This window comes from Mus caroli, unplaced genomic scaffold, assembly GCF_978045245.1.
Source record: "Mus caroli unplaced genomic scaffold, Mus_caroli_1 scaffold_2, whole genome shotgun sequence".
Lineage (NCBI taxonomy): Eukaryota > Metazoa > Chordata > Mammalia > Rodentia > Muridae > Mus > Mus caroli.
The window spans coordinates 78,171,542-78,193,098 of NW_028227257.1; the positions used below are offsets into that span (position 1 = coordinate 78,171,542).

The window sequence follows — 21,557 nt, forward strand, 5'->3', positions numbered from 1 at the left end:
CTTCTCTGATCCTTTCTGTTTGTTCCCAAGTAACCTGAGATGCTCTTGATGGAGAAATCTGAAGTTCTTATGATAAAGACTCCTCTAACAAGCTTCCTCTCCGGAGGCTCTCGCTCATTTACTCATTCAACAAACATCTTGTGAGCCAGTAGCAGAAGGATCCCAAGGCTTCACTTAAAATGCCTTCAGTGAGACATTAAAACTACATCTGGGGGCAGAAGAATGACTTTCCTGCTTTCAGAATGTGAGCAAGTCACCCCCCTCACTGGTGTGTCTCAGTAGCTTAGCCACAGGCAAAGGGGAAAGCCCTTTAGAGGACATATGGACGCTGACTCCTAAGGGAGAGTATCCTTTAACTAAAACAGGGTTTCCATGCCTACTTTAATCTTGTTGCCAACTGGCTTGAAACACAAGTTAGCCCTCTGGGGTGCCTAGTTAGTCATTTTGAAAAGAATATCTGTTTTCATGCCTTCATTCTTGAACTATTTATTCTGGGGCGCCTCCAAGCTTTCAAATGTTCTCTTTATTTCCTCAAGTACCTTTCCGTTCAGCCTTAGAGCCGACTCCAGATCTATCATACAATTGCCCCTTCGCCTTAAACCAGTTTGTCAATAACCCAGACAGAAACATTTTACACGTACCTGAATCCGGAATCAAGGATCTTTCTTGCACTTGGCTGAGGAGAATCCAGGAGCACAAGGTGAGAGAGAGGATCTAGGGCCAAAATGGGTAACAAGAACCAAGACTGCCAACTTCCTCCCAGCAAAAGGTAGCCCCCGAAGAACTCTGTATCTCTGGCTGATTTGACAACTCAGGGTATCTTGGAATGTTTGAAAATCAAAGTATCAGGGCTTTCCTTCTTTAAAATCCAGGGGTCAGCTGGTGCTGGACTGGGAAAGAGCGATTCACCCTCTGGCTCTTGCTTTAGAGTGGCAGGAAAATCCCATTGGCCGGCCTGTGGTCATGCAGCCCCACAGCGCCCCCTGCTGGGAGAAATGGTTGGGCCTGTTTCTCAAACAATGGTGGATGGCCTGGACACTGGTTTGACTAGAAATGCATGAAGAGTCTCCCGAAGGAGGAAGATAGTAGGTGGGTGCTTGCCTGGCCTTACAATGGCCTCTGTGTCAGAGGAAACTACAAAACGCAGAATTTATACTTTGATTTGATTTTCATTTCAGAACCTGCAGACTTGGATTTGAATCTGGCAGGGTTTTAGTATTCGTGCACCCTACTAGCCACGAGAAGCCGCAGCTAAGGACTTCCCTAGGAGGCTCAGACGCTGGCTGTTTGTCCTGCCGACGGTTCCTGGCATGGTTTTCACCCTCTTATCCCAAGAGAACGCAACAAATACCACCAAGCACAGCCAAGCATCAGGAAAGTAAAGAAATCCATGTCAGAGGGGAAATGTGTGAGTGAGTGAGTGTGTGAGTGAGTGAGTGTGTGTGTGTGTGTGTGTGTGTGTGTGTGTGTGTGTAAAGCATTCTCCTTTGGGTTAGCAGCAAACACACATACTTAAAGATGTCATTTCTCTACCTGCAGGAAGTCACAGTAAGGGGACTCCACTGGGAATGATTAAATGTTCTAAGAAGCTCTGTAGTAATCAAAAGCAACAATTTAGCCATAGAACTGGCAGCTTCTGGTAACTGTTCTTCTTCTAAATCAGTTTTATAAGCAGTTAAACTGTCAAGCCCCAGGTTTTATTCACTGATGCAATTTAAATACCAACTTTGACTCAGAGCCCTTCTTTGTATCTGAATGCCTAATTCATTCCAGCTTCTTGCTTCCCTTTGCAAAGAACAAGGAAAAAGAAAAGACACGGTTCTGAAGGGAGACAGACAGTCTCAGGAAAGGCGAGGGCTCAATGATGTTCATCTGACCAGAATCCACTGTGAAATCCACTTCTGAAAGAAGTGCAGAGAGAGGGATTCGTAGTCTTTCCCAGGCAGTAGAGCAGGGACACAGGTGACCATGGCAAATCTATTTTTGGCTTCAGGAGATGAGCTGTTACCCAAAGGGTGGCTTTGTAACCTACTTGAACCCTGCTAACTCTTAGCAATAAGAAGGCTGGTTATTGACTGCTGGTCAGGGATATTTCATTGACCACCACCCTATAAAGATGATCACCTCCTAAAGTGCAAAAAGACACATCTTCCCAACCCTGGCCTTTTCACTGGCTTAAGCCTATTTCTTCTCCCCCCTCCACGCCCTTGTGAGTTTCTTTCCCAAAGTAGACAATTCAATTACACCAGCATTCCCTGGGATGGAGATAATAAGAGGAAGTGAAAATAAATTAAGCTAGTCCTGATCCTCGGAGAGATCTGAAAGACAGTAAGCAGGCAGACTAGAAAACACTTGGTACTATCTGATCTAATGATGTGCTGAGAGAGGCCTGAACAAAGCACAGCAGAACAGTCTCCCAGGAAGAAGCCCAACGCATTAGTCACCCTCTTAAGAATCTACCCCTGCTTCCCTCACACTGATAGGACCATCTATTCACTTATGAGGACTTTGCAAAAATCAACTGGTCCACAAATATTCTTACCACCCATGAGAGCCATAGAAAGAAGAGAATAAATAATCAAGATATTTGAAATCTGTAATTGCTGCCACGAAGGAAGAAAATAAGAAGACTGGGATAGAATTGAGAAAGGGAGACCAGAAAGCCCCTCTAGGGAGTGGCATTGAAGCTGATCATCAGAGAATGCTCTAGAAGGCACTAACTAGCTGTCGATGGTAGGAGAACAATGGAAATAAATGGTCTTAGAAGGAAAATGGGTAAGCAAGATGCAGGCACAGCATGGGAAAATCTGAAAGGTTGGAAGCTATACAATCTCCAAGAAAGCAACAGCTGCTGCCTGGGCTAAAGCCATACCTGTGGCATTGGAGAGAATGGGCAAGGCTTAAGGAATCATTTGGAGAGAGGGACTTACCTGGTAAGCTGGCAGATCAGAGCTGAGAGGAGAGAAAAGTTCAGGGACAAAGCTTTATTTCTGACTTCAGTACTATGGCAGCACTGTTGGCTGAGATGGGGGTGGGGAGTGGGGGAGCATGGGGCTTGAAAGGAAGTAGGGATGAGTCTACAGGGAAAATATCAACAGTTCCACTGTGGTACATTCATCCCCATGTACCTATGTGTTAAAAAAATAGCAACACCAAGAAGGTCATGTGATCTGTCAGTCTAGGGTTAGAAAAAGACCTGAGTCATTCTTCAGAAGGTTTCAAGGGGACAGTGATATGGAAATGTTCCAGAAAGAATCCAAAGAGAATTTAGAGCCCAAAAGGTGACAGAAATCGATTGCAGCCAGGAGGTGGGGAGATAGCTCAGTGGTTAAACGTCTTGCTATAGAAGCATGAAGACCAGAGCACAGAGCCCCAGCACCCACATAAAGACCCAAGGGTACCAGCACTTAGTACTCTGGCACTCAGATGCATGGAGGGGAAGAGACAGGAGGATCCTGAGACTTGCGGATCAAGCAATCTAGCTAATTGGTGAGTTCTGGGTTCAGTTGAGAGACTCTGCCTCAAAAACTAAGGTCGAGAGTAGTAGAGGAAGATGTCTGATGTTAACCTCCGGTCTCCACATGCATATAAACGGATGCGAGTATTCACATGTGCATATACCACACACACACACACACACACACACACACACACACACAGACACACCACTAAGTCCAAGAACGTCTTCTACACAGATGTTACATAATGACCTGGGTCTAAAGGGAGAAAAAGGACAACTCCAGCTAAGGAGATATGTGAAGACTTATAAGGGAGAGGTTAGAAGAAAATGTCAACCACTGGCCAATAAGGATGTCATATTCAGCCTTCTGACAATGATGCTACAGAGGCAGGATGAACTGGCTGCCTCCATCTTCAGATGATTGATTGACTACATGAATTCGGCCACTTAGGCAGGTCATGTTTCCCTTCTTCTCCACTGTAAGCCATCTTCCTATGTGTGCTGGCTAGTCTTATGCCAACTTGACACAAGCTTGAGTTATCTGAAAAGAGGGAACCTGAATTGAGAAAATGCCTCCATAAGATCACTCAATGAGTCACTGTCTTAATAAGTGATGAATGGAGGAAGTCCCAGCCCAATGTGGGTGGTGACATCCCTGAGCTGGTGGTCCTGGGTTATATCAGAAAGCAAGCTGACTAAGCTACCAGGAGTAAGCCAGTAAGCAGGGCTCCTTCATGGCCTCTGCATCAGCTCTCGCTTCCAGGTTCCTGCTTTGTCTAAGTTCCTGTCCTAACTTCCTTTGGTGACTAACATCGATGTGAAAGTGTAAGCCAAATAAACCCTTTCCTCCCCAAATTGGTTTTGGTCATGGTGTTTTGTCAGAGCAATAGCAGCCCTGACTAAGATGCAAGGCACTCTGCTCTCCCCTTCAGAAAGCCCAAAGCAAGCAAAGAACTGATTTAGGCTCCGACTCTTTGCTTCAACATAATCTTCCATGAAAGTTCATCTGAATGCCTTCACTGACCCAGCACTTCCCTCAGCATATAAACACGCTGAACTCACACACACTCAAACTCAAAGAATCCAAGGTGCTTCATGTATCAAATTCCCTATTCACACCCTCTTCTTGATGGCTGCTCAAAATAATGATAGTAATAATAACTTCAAGGTGGAGGGATGTCTCATGGGTTCAGAGCATTGGATGAACTTGCAGAGGCTCCAAGTTCAGTGCCCAGCACCCAGTGTCTGGCAGCGCACAACCACATGTAACTTGAGCTCCAGGGGACCCAATGACCTCTTCTGGGGCACCTGAACACACTTGTGCATACCCCCTAAAACACATATATGCACATAAATAAAAACAAACCCTAAAAAAAACCCTTTCATTCATTTTTGCTCTACCTATTCACTACCTACGCCAGCAGCAGCCAGGAATCACTTCAGTGGTTCTGGTCTGGCCATGGTAGCCTCAAGACTGATTCATCTAATGACCACTTGGCAGAATTTGCATTTCAGTATGTCTCTAACAGGCAACACTGTCAGCCACTCTGGGACACCCGGTCCCTTCTGATCCCTCTCCTTACTTCTCCGCATGTCACCATTTTAATTATACTCATCTGCCACCTTTGCAGACTTGACCACTCCCTGGGATCCTTCCTTGGCCCCACTCTTTCCTTGTTTCATGGCCAGTGAGGATGAGTTTGTTACCTCCACCATTACAGTATCACTCCATAAAGACTCCGATGCTCTCGTGAGCATCTCTGCCTGGTGTCCCATATTTTAGCCTAGCAATGAGATAAATTCTTTATCTTCTCCCTTTAAGGGGCCATTCCTCCCCTGAATTTCTTCTCTGCAGTTGCCTTTCCCCATGTTTGCTTAACCCAGAAACACGAGAGCTGCCTTTCTGCTCTGCTTGCGTCCATAGACACTTGGTCATCGAGTACTCTTAGCAACCCTAGAACGTTCACCTCGTGTCCTGATTCTTCCCGAGATCTTCTCAGTGTGTCCACCCAAGTTATCGCTCTTGTCTTCTCACTGGTCTCAGTGACCCTGCCACATGCTTCCGTTCACTCAGATCCTACCAGCATTATTATAATAAATAGAGACTCAGCAATAACCTACATGTCTAAAAAAGGCTGGCTAAACTGATTACTAGATAACATACTGTGATTTATTATTAGGAATTGAAATATATGTTTTATATGTAGTATATATTATACATAAGTATGCCTATATATACATACATACCACAAACTTATACACCTGAAGTATTGGGGTAAATAAACAATGAACTACAAAAGACTATAGAATACCCCAATTTGCATATTAAGATTAAGATTTCAAACACAAAGAGGGTTTCAAAGGGACAGAATCGAAGGAGGAGGTATGCTTTGCCTTTATGCCCTTCTATAAAGTATGTTTGTTTTTAAGAATACTCATATTTTGTCTTATGGGGAGGGAATGGTAAAATATTTGTTAAAAACAATGTTTGACAGTGGCTACCAAGTCCTTCAGATCTACATCTTATTTCTATAATCAAAATATACTAAATTATATTTAAATCTAACCCATGTATATTAAATCTAACCCATTACCTCTTTACCCAAATACTGGAAACATGCATTATACTGTCTTCCATGACAAATAGTAGGTGTTAAAGAAGGCTAGCTTGCTTTATTTTCTGTGACCCTGCAGTTGAGCCCCTTGAACTGAGCTGTACTGCTAAAACCACAAACATGGTGACCACCAGTGTCATGGACTCAGAACAGAGCTGAGGGACACGAGAAAACTAAGTGACACCCACCGAGGTATCATCTCAAGGACTTGAACTGTGTACAAAAGTGGACGTCCTTCCATCTCAGAACACATCTTCCTCTCCACCAGTGGAGCAGAGGTGAAGATTCACAAGAGGGCTTTGCAGATGCTGACAAAGTGCCTGACCTAGGTCACCAGAACAGCACAGCAGACGCTCCAGAGAGGGCTCGTCCAATTTATTGCTCACTTTCCCCAGATAAGGGATCGAGGGACAACATCAGTAGGAATAGAGAAATGGCTGCTGTCAAGCCTTGCAAGTATCAATAGCAGTTATACTCTGGCCTCACGATGCATTGTTTCTGGCTCACCTCATTAAACTCACCACACCAGATAGGAGACAGACAAATGTAACCAGAGTTAATTAGCTCATCTATTAACTTTCATGTTTTTGCTTGCTTGTTTTGTAGTAACAACACTTAGACTATAGTCCCAGCAATTTTTAAGTATACAATACAGTGCTATTAGCTATGGTCCCTGTGACGTGATCTGGGAACTTGAGCAAGGGAGCATAGCAGATGAAATGCTTGCCGTACAAGCATGGGGACAGGAGTCTGGACTCCCAACACACATATAAAAGGAGAGCAGAGCAGGTGTGGCAGCTATCTGTGAACCCAACACTCGGTGGGCTTAGCCAGGGGATCCTTGGAATCAACTGGGCAAAGATGTGAGTTCTGGGTTCAGGTGAAAAGGCCCTGTTTTAATATATAAGGTGGAGAGCAATCATGAAACACACCCAACATCAACTTCGGAGCAGCACACACATGAAAACACCCATATATACATGCAAACACTCACATATGCTCTCTCTTGCTCTCTCCCCCTCTCTCTCTCCCCCCCACACACACACCTTTAAATGTATTCACCTTGTGTGCGTGAAGTTTTGGGAATTCTGTATGCACTAACTGGCATAGCACACCCTTTGGCTACAGAGGACAGCATTGGGGAGGCTGTCGTCCACCTCAATACCCAGGCTGAAAGCAGCTGTGATGGTCATATGGCTGTTTCTCAAACACTTTCATGAGGAAGAAAATGTCCACTGTAGCTCATTATCCAGATGCCCAGGCCTTCAACTTCAGAATAGAAGGATTCACTAGCTTCCATGTTAGGAGAACCAAACTGACAGCTCTTGGATATGTCTTCTTCTGAAACATTACATATTATCCATCTAGAGCTGTGTCCCTGTCTCAGATGAATGGCTGGTTAATGCAGGAATAGAAAACACAAAGGCTTATCTTTCCTCAGTCAGGAGGCACCTGGAAGTGCCTTCCTCACCCCAGCTCATCCTGAGGTGGGTGGAGGTCTTGGCTGAGTTTCCCCCCTCCCTCTGTCCATTCACACTTCCTTTACTTCAACCCCACAGACTTCCAATAAGCCTCACACAAGTCTGCCTCCAGCTCAGAATAAACTCCCTGCACCTCACCAGCACCAAAGTTCTTAACCAAACACATCATGGCCTGTGGGGAAAAATCCAAACTTATGGTTTAGTTCAGGTGAACTCCAGCAGTGACCAGTCCTCTATTTGAAATGTTTGCATTTGATCTATGAGCATAACACCCTGAACACACCCGGCCTCATCTGAAATGCTTATTATGGTCATGATCTTAAAATCAATGATTAGCTCAGTTTTATGACTCCGCAATGGTTTAAAAAATGTTGGCTAATGGATAACTTTGAATTCCAAGAAAACACTGGGAATTAGATCCGGTCTATAATTCCATCACTCTCAAATCCATTCTTAGAAGTTGGTCCAATGTTTATGCTTGACATTTGTTTTCTAGAACCCATGTTGCATATAAATATAAACAAGAGCTGCAGCCTTCGCCAGAGCCATCCATCACTATGGACCATCTGAACTGTGTGCTGGCAGCTCATACCCATCCATTTCAGCCCCAAGCAAGCACTTCATTTAGAATGGCTCCCACCCACTTTTCTATATAATCTGGCCATCAAATCCCAACTGGCCACTTAAGTAAAGACTGAGATAAAAACAAGCAAACAAACCATCACTAAGGTTTAGAAGGCTGACTTCCCCTGGTACTTAATAGGGGATGCTGCCCTTCCTTCATGTGTCCTTCTTCCTTATCTCCCCTCAGCATGGCTACTCCTGTTTCAAATTCCTCCGGTTTGATGTCTACAAACTGGGACATGACAATAGCTCGCCATTACCTAAACTTCCTCTGACGTTGTTTTACAGTGCCATTTTCTCTGAAGCATCCTCATTTGGAGATAAGCTAATTTCTTTCCTTCTTGGGCATAGCCTGTGACATTTGTCATAAGCCTGTTTCTCCAGGGGCCCTTGCTTTCTCTTATCAAAATGGCCAGGGACGGGCACTCACAGAAATGAAAAAAGAAAAGGAAGGAAGGCTTATTAAAGTTGAAGGAAATATGGCATAATTGTAAAATGTAGAAACTTCTACAGTTAGATGACAAAGGGTGGAGGGGCGGGGGCTAGGAACCCAGTAACAGCATTTAATCAAAACTTCTAAGTTTCAAGTGTCTCTCTCTATATATAAAATGAGCATAATATTATGAACTTTCCAAAGATTAAGTTAAGTCATAGACATGCAGTCATGTGAGGTTGACATCTTCCAACACTTCAGTATATGACAATTATCTCATTACTATCAGACTCTGTGTGTGTGTGTGTGTGTGTGTGTGTGTGTGTGTGTGTGTGTGTGGTGGAGAAACTCTGTTTAACCAAAAGCGAATGGGATGCTGTGCTGTGCTGGGCTGTGCTGTGCTGTGCTGTGCTGTGCTGTGCTGTGCTGTGCTGTGCTGTGCTGTGCTGCCCTGTGGCTGTGCTGTGCTGTGCTGTGCTGTGCTGTGCTGTGCTGTGCTGTGCTGTGCTGTGCTGTGTAACCTGGGATTTCCTAAGGATGGAAGGGCTTCCTAAGGGAGTTACATTTCCATGGACATTTACTGTCCCCTGTTGGGTGATCAGAAAACTGGAGGCTAGAGGGATGGCATTGTGAGTACAGCACTTGTTCTTTCCGAGGACCAGAATTCAGATCCTAGTACCTAGTTACAACAGATTGTAACTCCATCTCCAGGGAACCCAGAGCCCTCTTCAGCATGAGCAGATACCCAAACACACACAAATATAGATAAATGGAAACAAATCTTAAAACTACAGCACACAGATCCAGATCTTGCCAATTCAGAAGGTGTCCTGAGGTCATCAATGTCTGCACTGTAGCAAGTCACTGCCCTGAGTTCACCACAACTGATGGCTGCTGAAGGCTCAGCTACGTTTGCCACAAAGAAGCACAGAAGCATAGCTCGGCAATCAGCCCATGTGGTCTTCCCTAAGCAGGGCTGCTCTAAGTCACTGTGTGGTGATGAGGTGAAGCCATTAGCTTTGTAGAAATCAATAATTATGGCGGAGCCCCATTAAGTGCAACTGGGGGCAAAGTTAAAGGAAAAAAGAAGTGGTTAGGGGAAGGAGTGGTTATGGGTTAAAAAGAAAAACGGGGGCTACGGAGATGGCTCAGTGGTCCTCAATCTTCCTAATGCTGTTCCTTTATGTTGTGGTGGTCTTCAACCATAAAATTGCTTTTGTTGCAACTTCATAACTGTACTTGTGCTAGTGTCATAAACCGTAATGCAAGTGTGTTTTGGAGATAAAGGTTTACCAAATGGGTTGTGACCTATGGGGTTGAGAACCACTGGCTTAGAAGTTTCTGCTCTCACAGTGAACCTGGGCTCTGTAGCCTGCATTTGCATGATCACACACACCATCTCCAGTTCCAGTTCCAGGGGGACAAAAGACCTCTTCTGATTTCTGTGAGCACCAAGCACATGTGTGACACACGCATGCACACAGGCAGGAATTTTACACATTAAATAAGAATAAATGCATTATTTAAAGTTTCTCGAACTACATAACATGCTGACAAAGTCTTGCAAGCTCGAACGGTAGAAGCACTTAAGCAGTAGACTACAGTAACAATGCAGTAGCAAGCTTGCACTCTCGGTTGCTGCCCCAGAGGTTGGGGTAAGGGGGTGTTTATAGATTATGAGTGCCATGGCCTCCCAACAGCTGTGCCCAACATGAATGCACATGTTCTGTCTCAGGGTTCCGCCAGTCCTCATCTCCAGCTCACCGCTGCCACAGAGAGAAAGGAGCATGGCCCACTAGCTAAGGGTGTGGCTCCACATACCTGAATTTAAGATCTAAGACATTTGGGCAGGAATTTTATGCCCAAATTATTTTATGCCACAGTTGCTATTTCTAGAAAAACAGGACTAATAGTAATGCTATATCATATACTAAAAGAATTAAGTTACTTTGTGGCTGCAAAGTACTTTTCAAGTTGGTAAAGCCGTTGGGCCTGGTGAATAGTATAGGCCTGTAATGCCAGCTTCTTAAGAAGCTAAGACAGGAGGGATAGCAAGTCCAAGGCATGCCTGGGCTCAGAGCAAGTTCTAGGCCAGCCTGAACACCTTACAGAAACCTTGTCTGAACGCTGGGGCACGGGGTGGGGTGAGGTGGAGCAGACATGAAAAAAATGAGATGTAGCTCAAAGGTAGAATCTCTGCCCATCGGGTGAAATCTGTAGCAGCAAACACACACTCATACATGTGTGAATGCATACCTACAGGTGCCCACACACAAGTACACACTCATACATGTATGGATGCATACCTACACATGCCCACACACAAGTACACACTCATACATGTATGGATGCATACCTATACATGCCCACACACAAGACACTGGGTTGTAGTCACATGATAAATGCATTGTCAGAAAAGTTAGTTCTACTGGCTTGTTATCACACGATAAATGTATTAAGGCAGAAAAGTTTGCCTTAAAATCCAATTTGCTAGGGAAGCGAAAGTCAGAAATTTGGGACTGCAAATGGTTCAACCATTGCTAGCTGCCCCTCCAGAAGAACCAGGTTCGATTCCAAGCACCCACATGGCCACTCACAACCACCTGTAACTACAATTGCAGGGCTTCTGACATCTTCTTCTGGCCTCCAAGGGTGTCATGCGTGCTTGTAACACACAGATATACCGGCAGGCAAAACACCCAGACACATAAAATAAAACAAAAGAAAAATAAAAGAAAAATTCAGCCCTGGGAATTGTTTTCCAAGGAGGCAAATAATTCGAACATTGTCAAAATCCTCTGAGATTTGAAATAAGAACACACTTCTGGGCCACACGTGGTCTATAGTGTCCAGCATGTCACTTTCGAGGGTACCCATAAAGCTAAGCCAAGACAGACAGAGGTTCTGACTCTGGCTCCAGGTCTGTGATCCTGGGAGAAACCAGAGGCCAGGGACCAGGAACAGGAGCTCAGGATTCAAAGTCCCATGCCAGATTAGGGAAACAACAGATGGCCGTCCTGACCAATGGAACAAAAGAAAGTCCCGCCAGCCATTTAAATGAATCCTTTAATATACATCACACACAGAGACAATATCTACATCTTTGTCCCTGAGGACTTCCTGTAAGATCTTTGCCACCATCCATCCTAGAGAGGACAGGGCTTGACACAGATCAAGTCCAGCTGCCCAAGTAGAGTTCATTCCCTTCTCTTTTCAAAGACCAGTCCTTGCTCAATGAGTCTATAATCCAAGGCAGCTGGTGGCATCACTGAGAACTCCAGATGACAGTTCAGCAGACAGTCGCTGCATCTGCTTGTCTAAGTGAGGCATTAAGTAAACAAATGAAAGAAAGAAAATAAGAAAACATCGATGCCTTTGAGAAATAATCTTGAAAATGTAACAAAATACTATTAAAAAACAGGTACACCATTTAAAAGATTTAGACTCTCCCTCGAATTGACTGGGGCCCGTTGTCTTCTCTGATGCTACATGAAGCCAACCAGACAGGTTGATAGTTTCTCTTCTGCTGACAAATATGCAGCCCATCTGCCTCCGATCAATAACAAAGCACATGAAGACGGAGCCATGAGATATTTTTAAACACTCCCCCTAATTAATTCATTCTAAGGACTTGGCACTCAGAAAGCTGCAGGGTAAAGGGCGGGCAGAGGGAAGGGAGAGCAATCCCACAACCCTGGTAAATAAAGAGATTTGCTGTAATCTGGATTCCAAACCCTTTCTGTGAAGCATGCCTCCTGCCCTCGCCCCACCAACCCCCACCCCCTTCAACAAGCTGTTAAGGGCAGGGAAGGGACAACTGTAAGCAGGCAGGCATTGCCTGACATTGGTCAGACATATTGTTCAGACCATGAAGATAAGTTCTTGAAATGCAAACCTAAAAACGATTTTTTAATCTTGAGAGAACTGTGCTCCTGCCTACTAAGGCTAGAAGATTTTAGGTTATCTATGTTTCATTTGATTGAAATAACGATAGCAGTTGATTGAAACGGCGATTCGATTCATTCCAAGAGGCGAGGCAATCCAGTGAGAGAAACAATTCACTCCAGAAACCAATTTAGTTTGCCTTTAAAGGGAGGAAACTCAGACGTCTTTACACTGATACAGCCTGGGGGGGGGGGGCGCATAGGGAATTGTCAAGAAATTAGCCTGTGCTGAGCCTCGAACAGTGAAGAAGCCAAGCATATCTGAAACTGGAGGCTCTAAGGCATACTGACCCAGAGCACTGCTGGAGTACTGCTTGCTTGTGTGGCCAGGGTCTCATCTCTGAAGGACACTGCCAGGTCTGATATATCACTAAGTGCGAAGCCAAAGGAAAGGCACTTCACCCTCCAATGGGAGGGGGAAACAAGGTGCTCAGACCCACCATTTGGTTTGTAATGAGCTGCCATTTCTACTTCACAAGTCTCATTTGGATTTAGAAATTATTTCTGGAGAATTAAGCTTTCAACTGCCCACAAGAGATTGCCTTGGTAAACAAGGACTGGCTTTATCATATAGCTCCACTCATGTCCATTTTACCCAAGGAAGACAATTTATTCTTGAGAATGGGAAATGAACTCCAGTGGAGCCTGAGGCATGCAATATGCAGGCCCTTCTAGACCCCCATCTCCCCTGCCCTCCACTCACCCTGTAATAAGCCTACTCTACAGGCTCATCCCCCTCCTCCCTTCAATTTCATTCTGGGCAGAGGGGGGGAGGCAAGTGCTGTGTTTATTTTCATGCACTGGGAATCATAAATTCAGGGGTCTCCTTTGGCAGGGTATATTTTGCTGTCAGCAGTTTTCAGTTTCACTTGTTCTCTAAGTCAGACTGAAACCCAAGCCTTCCTGCTTGGAGCAGCCTTGACCCCTTGGCTCCTGGGAGCTGATCAGAAGACAGATTGCCAGGAGTCTCTGATGAATGTGGAGACCGGGCTATCCCTAGCCCCTAGAAACATATTTCTAAAATGGTTGTCTCTTCAGCATCTGGCCACTCTACTGTGACCCAGTCAATAACAGACACTACCCTGCCTGTCACCAGCGACTTGTAATCTCTTTCCAATTTGGGTCAGGAACCTAAAAGCCACCATCTCAGTGATTTCAGTCATACCCAGGACTCAGCAGCAACAGCGGCAGCAACAACAACAAACAAAAGACATTCAGCTGTCAAATTGAACCTTGCTTCTATAGGAAAACACTTCTCAGAACCCGGAAACTATGAGAGCCACTGCTGAGTTTTACAAAAGCCACGCTGATATTCCCACAATCAGAAACTTTAAATAACCGGACAGTAATGCTCTGTAAGATGGCAAAGATCAAACGCAGAAGCTATGAAAGTATTCTAAAAGGCCACTTGCTGGAGGTATATAAAGATTTCCAAAAAAGCCAACAATAGGCACCATCCAGGGCTTACACGTTCATTACTGAGAACTGACATTTCCAGATGATACCTCAAAGCTATGCCAAATCCCAGAATCATCCTGGAAAGATGACATTTTGTTGTACACAGTTTTGAGCTTTCAAGTCCATTTCACTGGCTCGCTTACTTCATGCAGCTATTGAAAGAAGTGAATGTAAAAATGTACAAATGAGCTTTGCAAAGAGTGCTTAAAAAATGTATCCGTTGCCTCTAATAATTCTACAAAAAAAAGGAGTAATTAGCATATGCTGTTGGTGGCAACGTGAACACCAGATGAACACTCCCCAGATCGATTGGTTTAATATACCACCCCATTACCCCAGCATCCTGGAGCTGAGCTGAGCTGAACGTGTATAAACCGAAAGCGTGTAATTACATTGCTATTTCGGTATCCTTATAAGCAATGTATATTTCAGGGAAAAAAAAAACAGCTTTAATATTGTTAGAAGACAAAGGCTGACAAAAGAGACCATCCTGGAGATGCTTCCTGGGTTTCTGTTACAAGGTGCATTACCCAGAGATATCAGAAGGGGCCAACAGATCTCACCAACTCAGGAGAACAATTTAGTACTAAAAGTCTCCACTGAGACAGCCTTCAGAAAGCCCTCTCCAAGGCTAATTCTGCCTCTTTATCTCCACCAGAGAGCCCAGCAGGTCCATTCTACTCAACAGAGGCTCTGCAAAGGCTTCTGGGAGAAAAGAAGGGTTTCCAGAATGTTTCCAGCTGACTGATGACTGCCCCTAAATAATGTATTTTTCTACATTTGTTTCCCTGTTTTCAGATTTTTTTTCCCAATTCTTTCATCTCTTAAATACAAGTTCCTTTGACAATCACTTCCTAACCTTGCACAATGCACAAAGATGGCACTAGCTGGACTAGTAATGGTTTCGGTCCTGAAAATCGCACCTGCTTTACTTTGAATGTCAAACCATTTGGCGGCTCTCACTTAGGACGAGGGCAAAAAGCCATGGACAGAGTTTGGGGGTGTTTGTTGCCCTCTCTTTTCCCCTCTGGCCACCAGAATAGACAATAAGTTGGTTGCAGCATTTGGAAGACAATATTTTTCGAAGATGTTTTCCAACTGAGACTCTGAAGGCAGAAACAATTCAGGAAGGGTCCTGTAGATAGCCTGAAATACCTTTATACCCGTCCTAAGATGAAAGCCTTTAAAACCAGAGAAGTGCGCTGATGTTAAGTCATGTGGGTTCCTAATATGTAATTCTAGAGATTTGTTTGAGCACATGATACTGCCTTCCTTGCACACAAGCACCAAAGTGGAGCACCTTTTCCGATAAGTAACTACACCAAAGGTCCACACTGGTAAATAAGCAATGTGAAGAAATTTTATGTCAGACAAGATGCGAGGCATCTTTGGAAAGATTCGGAGGGTGAGAGAAATAGATGGATGGGTTCTTTCTCTTGGATGAAGGTGGGCAGACTTAACGTATTTTCTTTGTCTGAGGTTGGAATCTCGATGTCTGTCTTTAAACACCATCTTTCCACTCACCCCCCACCACCTCACCGAAAGTTGGCGGAGTTTGATTTCTATTAAACATGCCCCCAGAAAATGCCAGAACCAAGGACTCGAGTATATAGTCCCGAGAAGACCCTGATACTTGCTTTTGAGGTCACATGTAGGTTCACCGATCTCTCAAAAGCAGCTAGTGCCATTTGTGAAGTAGCCCAAAAGCTGGGGTCCCCAGTTATTATTTTTATTCTGTTCTAGGCTCCGGAAAGCCTGAGAAGTGTTTTTGGGAGGCAGGACCAGGATACCTTGGAATGAGTATTCAAGGGACTTGTGCATCCCCCATACTCTCTTTGCTAAATACAGTTGTCCTTCTACCACAGAAGTGATCGTCATGCCAACTGCAGCCTCAAGAGGCGAGGGGCGCCTCCAAGGCCACAGGCAAAATAAAAATGTCAGTGATAGTCCAGATAGTTTGGAAACTCTTGTCTTGCTCCAAGCTACAGGTTCCCTCCCCTCCTCTCGGGAAGCACCCAAATCTCTTCCACCCTTCCTTGCAGCTCGCCAGGGAAATTCTGATATCCAAAGGCCAAGATCTCTTGGGCTGGGGGCTTGCCATCACACACACACACACACACACACACACACACACACACACACACACACACACACACACACACACCCGTGTGCGCCCAAAGCTAGCATTCAAGGCTGTGTGCTTCTCTTCGCCCCGCCCCGGCTCTGGTCCTGGCTCATTCATTCCAACTGGTCCCCTCCTTGCAACCCAGGCAGTGTTTCCTGCAGGCTCCATAGACAATTCTTTATTGTCTTTAAATCTCTGAAGTAACCTCCACGGTTTCTTTTCACACTTTTTCACCCCTTTTCGGTTAGATCCTCCCGGTCCTCAAAAGACAGCTAGTCTACCAAAGAAACCAGACCCCTTTCCCACCACCTCCAGCGCTCTGCTAGGGTTTCAGGGGTCCAGGGTCACAGTTCTCTGTCCCCATCTAGGATAGGGCAGCACCACCCCGCGCGCGGCTCCCTCTTCCCCACGGGTACCCAGAAAAGCTCTCACCCCTCTGTTGATGCCATGGCGTGGGGAACGCCCCCTCCTCCCGGGCACGGTCTGGAGACGGTGGCGGCGAGCTGGGTGAGCCCGGAGTGCGGCGGAGAGCGGTATTTAACGGGCAGCCTCTCTCCGCCCTCGCACCCCCCTCCTGGGTAAGCCCTTTAGCGCCTCGGCGCGCGCGGGAGGCTGCTGCGGGCGCTAATCCACGTCCCGGCTTTCCACCGCGCGCAGTCCCGTGAGCGGCTCGTGGCCAGCGCTCCGAGGGGCGCTGCGGGGATCCTGCACCGGCGGCTGCTGCGAGGTCGCGCTGGCCGCAGGGCTGAAGGAACACACTCCCCGCGTCCCAGCCGCCACCTGTGTGTGCGCGTGTCGGTGTGCTTCGCCGCGGGGCAGACCGGTACCAGGAGTGGCCGGCACCGAGCGGGATGGGGAAGACCGGGAGTGCGAGTGCGGGGGGAGTGTGTGCGTGCGTGCGCGTGTGCTGGTGTGTGCGCGCCGGGGGAGGCGGTGGAGGCCGCTGCGCCCTGGCTCTGCGCCGGCCGAAGAAGGATTGCAAGGTTTAGCCCAGCCGGAGCTGGGGATTTGCAGGCGATCCCTCTCTATTTTTGTCCAGAGCTGACATCACCCGCGCCGCAGCCTGGGGCGACTTCTTTAACCGTCGCCCCTGCCCCCCATCTTTAGACGTTGTCCCTTTTCTGTTGTCCCTCCCCCACCAGCCTCCAGTCATAAATTAGAAGGAAAAAAAAAAAGGCACCGCCAGTAGTCCGGGAACGCTTTGGAAAGCCAGTGGCAGGATCCCAGGGTCTAAGGAGTCGCTATTGTTTCCTCTCGAGTCTGAGTGGCCCTGGGTCACCCTGTGCTGGGCCAAGCGCTGAGACCCGGGATGCCCCTCCGTCCCCAATCCTTGGAGAAGCCTTGGCGCTCCCCATCACTCCCTGGACATCTGCTCAGGCTCACATCACACAGGCCGGCACACCCACCCACATCCTACCACTTCTGAGATGGGGAGTCCCACTGAATCTGAGCTGCAGAAACACTCAGGTGGCCGGAAGGAAACGCGACCCAGCTGCGGGTCCTTCTTTACCCGGGCCCGAATAAATCCCGGACATTCAATCATTCGTCTAGATTAATATTAATGTGGTTCCCCGAGGGCGAGCAGAGTGTGAGGGAGGCCATAATCTCTCTCTCTCTCTCTCTCTCTCTCTCTCTCTCTCTCTCTCTCTCTCTCTCTCTCTCTCTCTCTCTCACACACACACACACACACACACACACACACACATGCCAGGGCCAAGGGCTGGAGATGCATCTCCTTCACCCACCAAGGGCTCAGTTCTCAGCAGGCCTCTGAGCGTGGGGGGAGGCGTACAAAGACAGATGGGCTTCTGCGAGGGAGAGTCCAAGCCTCCTGCCCAGCTTTGCATAATAATGACAAGTTCTGCTTAGCTTTTATTATCTCAAGGACTGGGACACAGCAGCAGACACCTACAGGTCCTCCACCTGCTGACCCCGTGGCCACCTAAAAGGCAAAACCTTCTTTTTCTCTGCTGAATTCAAAACTATCACCTCTACAGGGCCCAGATGAGAATTAAACAGACTCTACTGAGAGGTTTAAAAGTGTAAACAAAGATGTCAAAAGGTGTGAGCTGGTCACTTAGGACCTGCTAGGCTCCTCTGAGCAGCATCTCAGAGCTCCAGCATTCTAGTTTCTTTTCTCCTTCTTTTTCCCTCCAGGATTCTAGCCCAGAGGCTTTCTCATCCATGGTCCACATCCGTGGACAAACTGTAGGGGTCACCTTCGTTCTCAATTGACTGAAAGGCATTCAAAAACTGTTCTGTTAAGCCAGGTGTGTTGCTGAATGTTTGTAACGCCAGTGCCGAGCAGGCTGAGGGAGGATGTTCTCAAGTTTGAGACGTGTGTGGGCTACAGAATAAGCACATGCTTCAGAAACCAAAAGAAAAAAAAAGTTCAGTTAACTTTAGGGAATCTTTGGAGGATTGTTTCCTGGGCAAAGGAAGACTAGGCACATGAAAGAAATGAGAAGAATGTGGGGTGGGGTTAGCCAAGGTTAGCTCCCCTCTTCTATTTTTGTTTGCTTGTTTTGTTTTGTTTTGTTGTTGTTGTTGTTTTCATTTTTGCTTTGGAGATTTTTGTGGTTTTTGGTTTTTGTTTGTCTGTTTGTTTGTTTGCTTGTTTGTTTGTTTGTTTTTGCCTGCCAATTACGCTGACCAACTCTGTGTCCCCTTCAGCTTGAGAGTATTGGAACCTGACTCTGATTTGGAGAGATGGCCCTTGAAGAGGCTCTCGGTTAGATTCTTAGCACCCACTTGGCAGCTCATACCTGTCTCTGCCACCCCCTTTCCAGGCTATCTGACACCTTCTTTCGGACTCCACATGTTCCTGCATGGGCATTGCTCCCAGTGCACAGACACGAAATATAAAAATTAAAATTAAATTTTGATAAATCAGAAATAAAATCTTTAATTATCCCTTCATACTTGGGCTTTTAACTTGCCCTAAAAGAAAAGAAAAAAAATGTGTGTGAATAAAACTGGTGTTTTGAAATTTGGTAGTGGCCTTGACATCACAACCCTGTAGATTGTGACTTTGTACCTAAGATAGTCACTTACTATTTAGGGGTTTTCCTTGCATTTCTTCGGAAGTGGCAGCTGGAGAACAAAGCCAACAGACTCTCTCATAGGCTGGGCACTAAGAACCCCAAGAGCACTCCTCTGTTGCCAGCATCTCCTTTATGCAGAGTCTAAATGAACTGCTATATAATAGCAACCCCTCAGCATCCACAGAGCCCCAGAGGGCTCAGCTGCACCATTCACCAGCTAGCAGCAGGATCCTTATGCCCCCAATGCAAAACAAGTTAAAGGGGAAAGGAAGACAATAAAAGGGTTTCTATTAAAAACAAACTCATTGCATTGAAAATTATTCTTAATTATGTTTTCCATGGTGAGAGCCTTAGAGGATTCAGGTGATTGACTCATTAAATACTTGGGATTAGATAGGTATAGTCATTCTGACTTGCAACCTTCCATGTAAATGGTTGTATCTGGGTGCCCTGACACCACCTGCTGTGTTAGAGAAACATTTGCATTCGGTTGTCTGGGAAATCGTGTCTATTAATCATGTGGACTACGCCACAGATGATTCTGGCGCAGAAGAAACCGGTTCTCTGTTGACCTCCCACTCCCACCCCATGGGCCTGTGAACATTCAGTATGATTCCAGCACTGAGTGTGAACTACGATATTCTTGTAAAGATTTAATTTGGTTTGGTTTGGTTTAAACTAGAATATTCAGGTTGCTTTCTTGAGATTTGATTCTATCAGCCTAGAAGATCTGTTTGGTATCTCCGCCCCCACCTCCCCCAGGTAAAAACTGAATATTCACATATAAAAGAATAAACCATATCTCTATCTCATACCTCATCAAATTCACTCAAAATGGACCAAAGACATTTAGTGCAGAAGATGAAAATGGGAAACTGCCAGTGGGAAAACACTTCAACATCTTGGCATATGTATGTGCTTCTGAAAGACCCCAACATCTCAGGAAGTAGCAAGAAGACCTGGCAGATAAGATTGCATGAAGTTAAAAAGCTTCACACAGGAAAGAAAAGCTGACAGAGTGGAAGAAACTTTTTGCCAGCAACACATCTGGCAGGGGAACATCTAGAATCTATAAAGAACTTAAAACACCATAAAGGACTAAAAACTTAAAACACTAAAAAGTCATGCAGTGAACAAATGGACAAATGAATTGGATAGTTTTCTAAAGAAGCACACATAGCCAGTAACTATGTGAAAAGATGGTTGATGTCTGAGCCATTTGGAGAGGTCAAAACTACTTCAAAGTGGCTTTTGTGAGGAAAACAAATGAAAATCAGTGCTGTTGGGGATGTGGGAGGAGAGAAACACTTATGCACTATTACAATGAATGCAAATTAGAGTAATCACCATAGAGACTGGCATGGAGGCTCCTCAAAAAAGTAAAAATAGAACAGCCATACCATTCCACTGTATCAGTTCTGGAAACATATATACATACATACATACATACATACATACATACATACATACATACACACACACACACATACACACACATGTATATATACATACATACATACACACATACATACATACACAAATATACACTCATGCATGCACACATACATATACATATACACATACATACATACATACATACATACATACATACATACACATGGGTATTGATGCACTACTCAAAATAGCCAAGATATAAAAACAACAAAGATGTTAATCAACAGATGAATGGGTAATGGAAATGTGGCATATATTCACAATGAAATTTTATTCAGCCATGAAAAAGAATGAAGTCACATAGTTGTCAGGAAAATGATGTAACTGGGGATCATCACGTTAAGCAAAATAAGCCAGACTCAGAAAGGCCAATATTGCATGATTTCTTTCCTATACAGCTTCTAGAATATATATGTGAATCTAAAAGTGGTGATAACCTCTCTGCAGTCCACTTTTACCAGACAGGCTCTCTACCGCATGAGTGCCCCATAGTCTCCAAAGTGAGGGACTCTGTACTGAAAAAACAAGCTTATGACAAACACTTTAGAATTAAGCAGCAACAATGGCCGTCTCAGATTGTCCTGAGGACAACATATAGGATGATCTCAGCCTTACACATCCAGAGGTCTCTCAGACACGTGCACACAGGTACACACAATGAATTGTCTTTACTATTTAGCTCACTTGTGAATCCAGTCTCCCCATCCCAATTTATGACCGCTGTCTCCTTTAACCCACATGGCAATCCCAAGAATTAAGTGGGTGGAGCCTTGATTCTGAGAACAAGGCCACTCTTATAGATGCTGGGGTCATTTTTTAGTGTCTGTTTCCTTGGGATTCCACACTGCACAAGTGGTAGAATGCTCTGACATTTGCACACTGACTTATCTTCTTAAGTCATGCTCATGTATTCTCCAA

At 45.4% G+C, this 21,557-nt stretch overlaps 1 protein-coding gene across 2 annotated transcripts in view; it reads right to left on the reverse strand.

Moving 5' to 3' along the window:
- The window catches only part of Slc1a2 (solute carrier family 1 member 2), a 136,871-nt gene extending 119,629 nt beyond the window's left edge, over nucleotides 1-17,242 (reverse strand). The window contains exon 1 of one of the 2 annotated variants that reach the window (XM_029484406.2): nucleotides 16,573-17,242. In XM_029484406.2, coding sequence (XP_029340266.1) covers nucleotides 16,573-16,589 — 17 coding nt within the window. In that variant the 5' untranslated portion in view covers nucleotides 16,590-17,242. Of the gene's footprint in view, nucleotides 1-641; nucleotides 897-16,572 lie in introns of those variants that run through there. The other variant, XM_029484408.2, reaches the window with a different exon arrangement.
- Nucleotides 17,243-21,557: the final 4,315 nt, after the last annotated feature.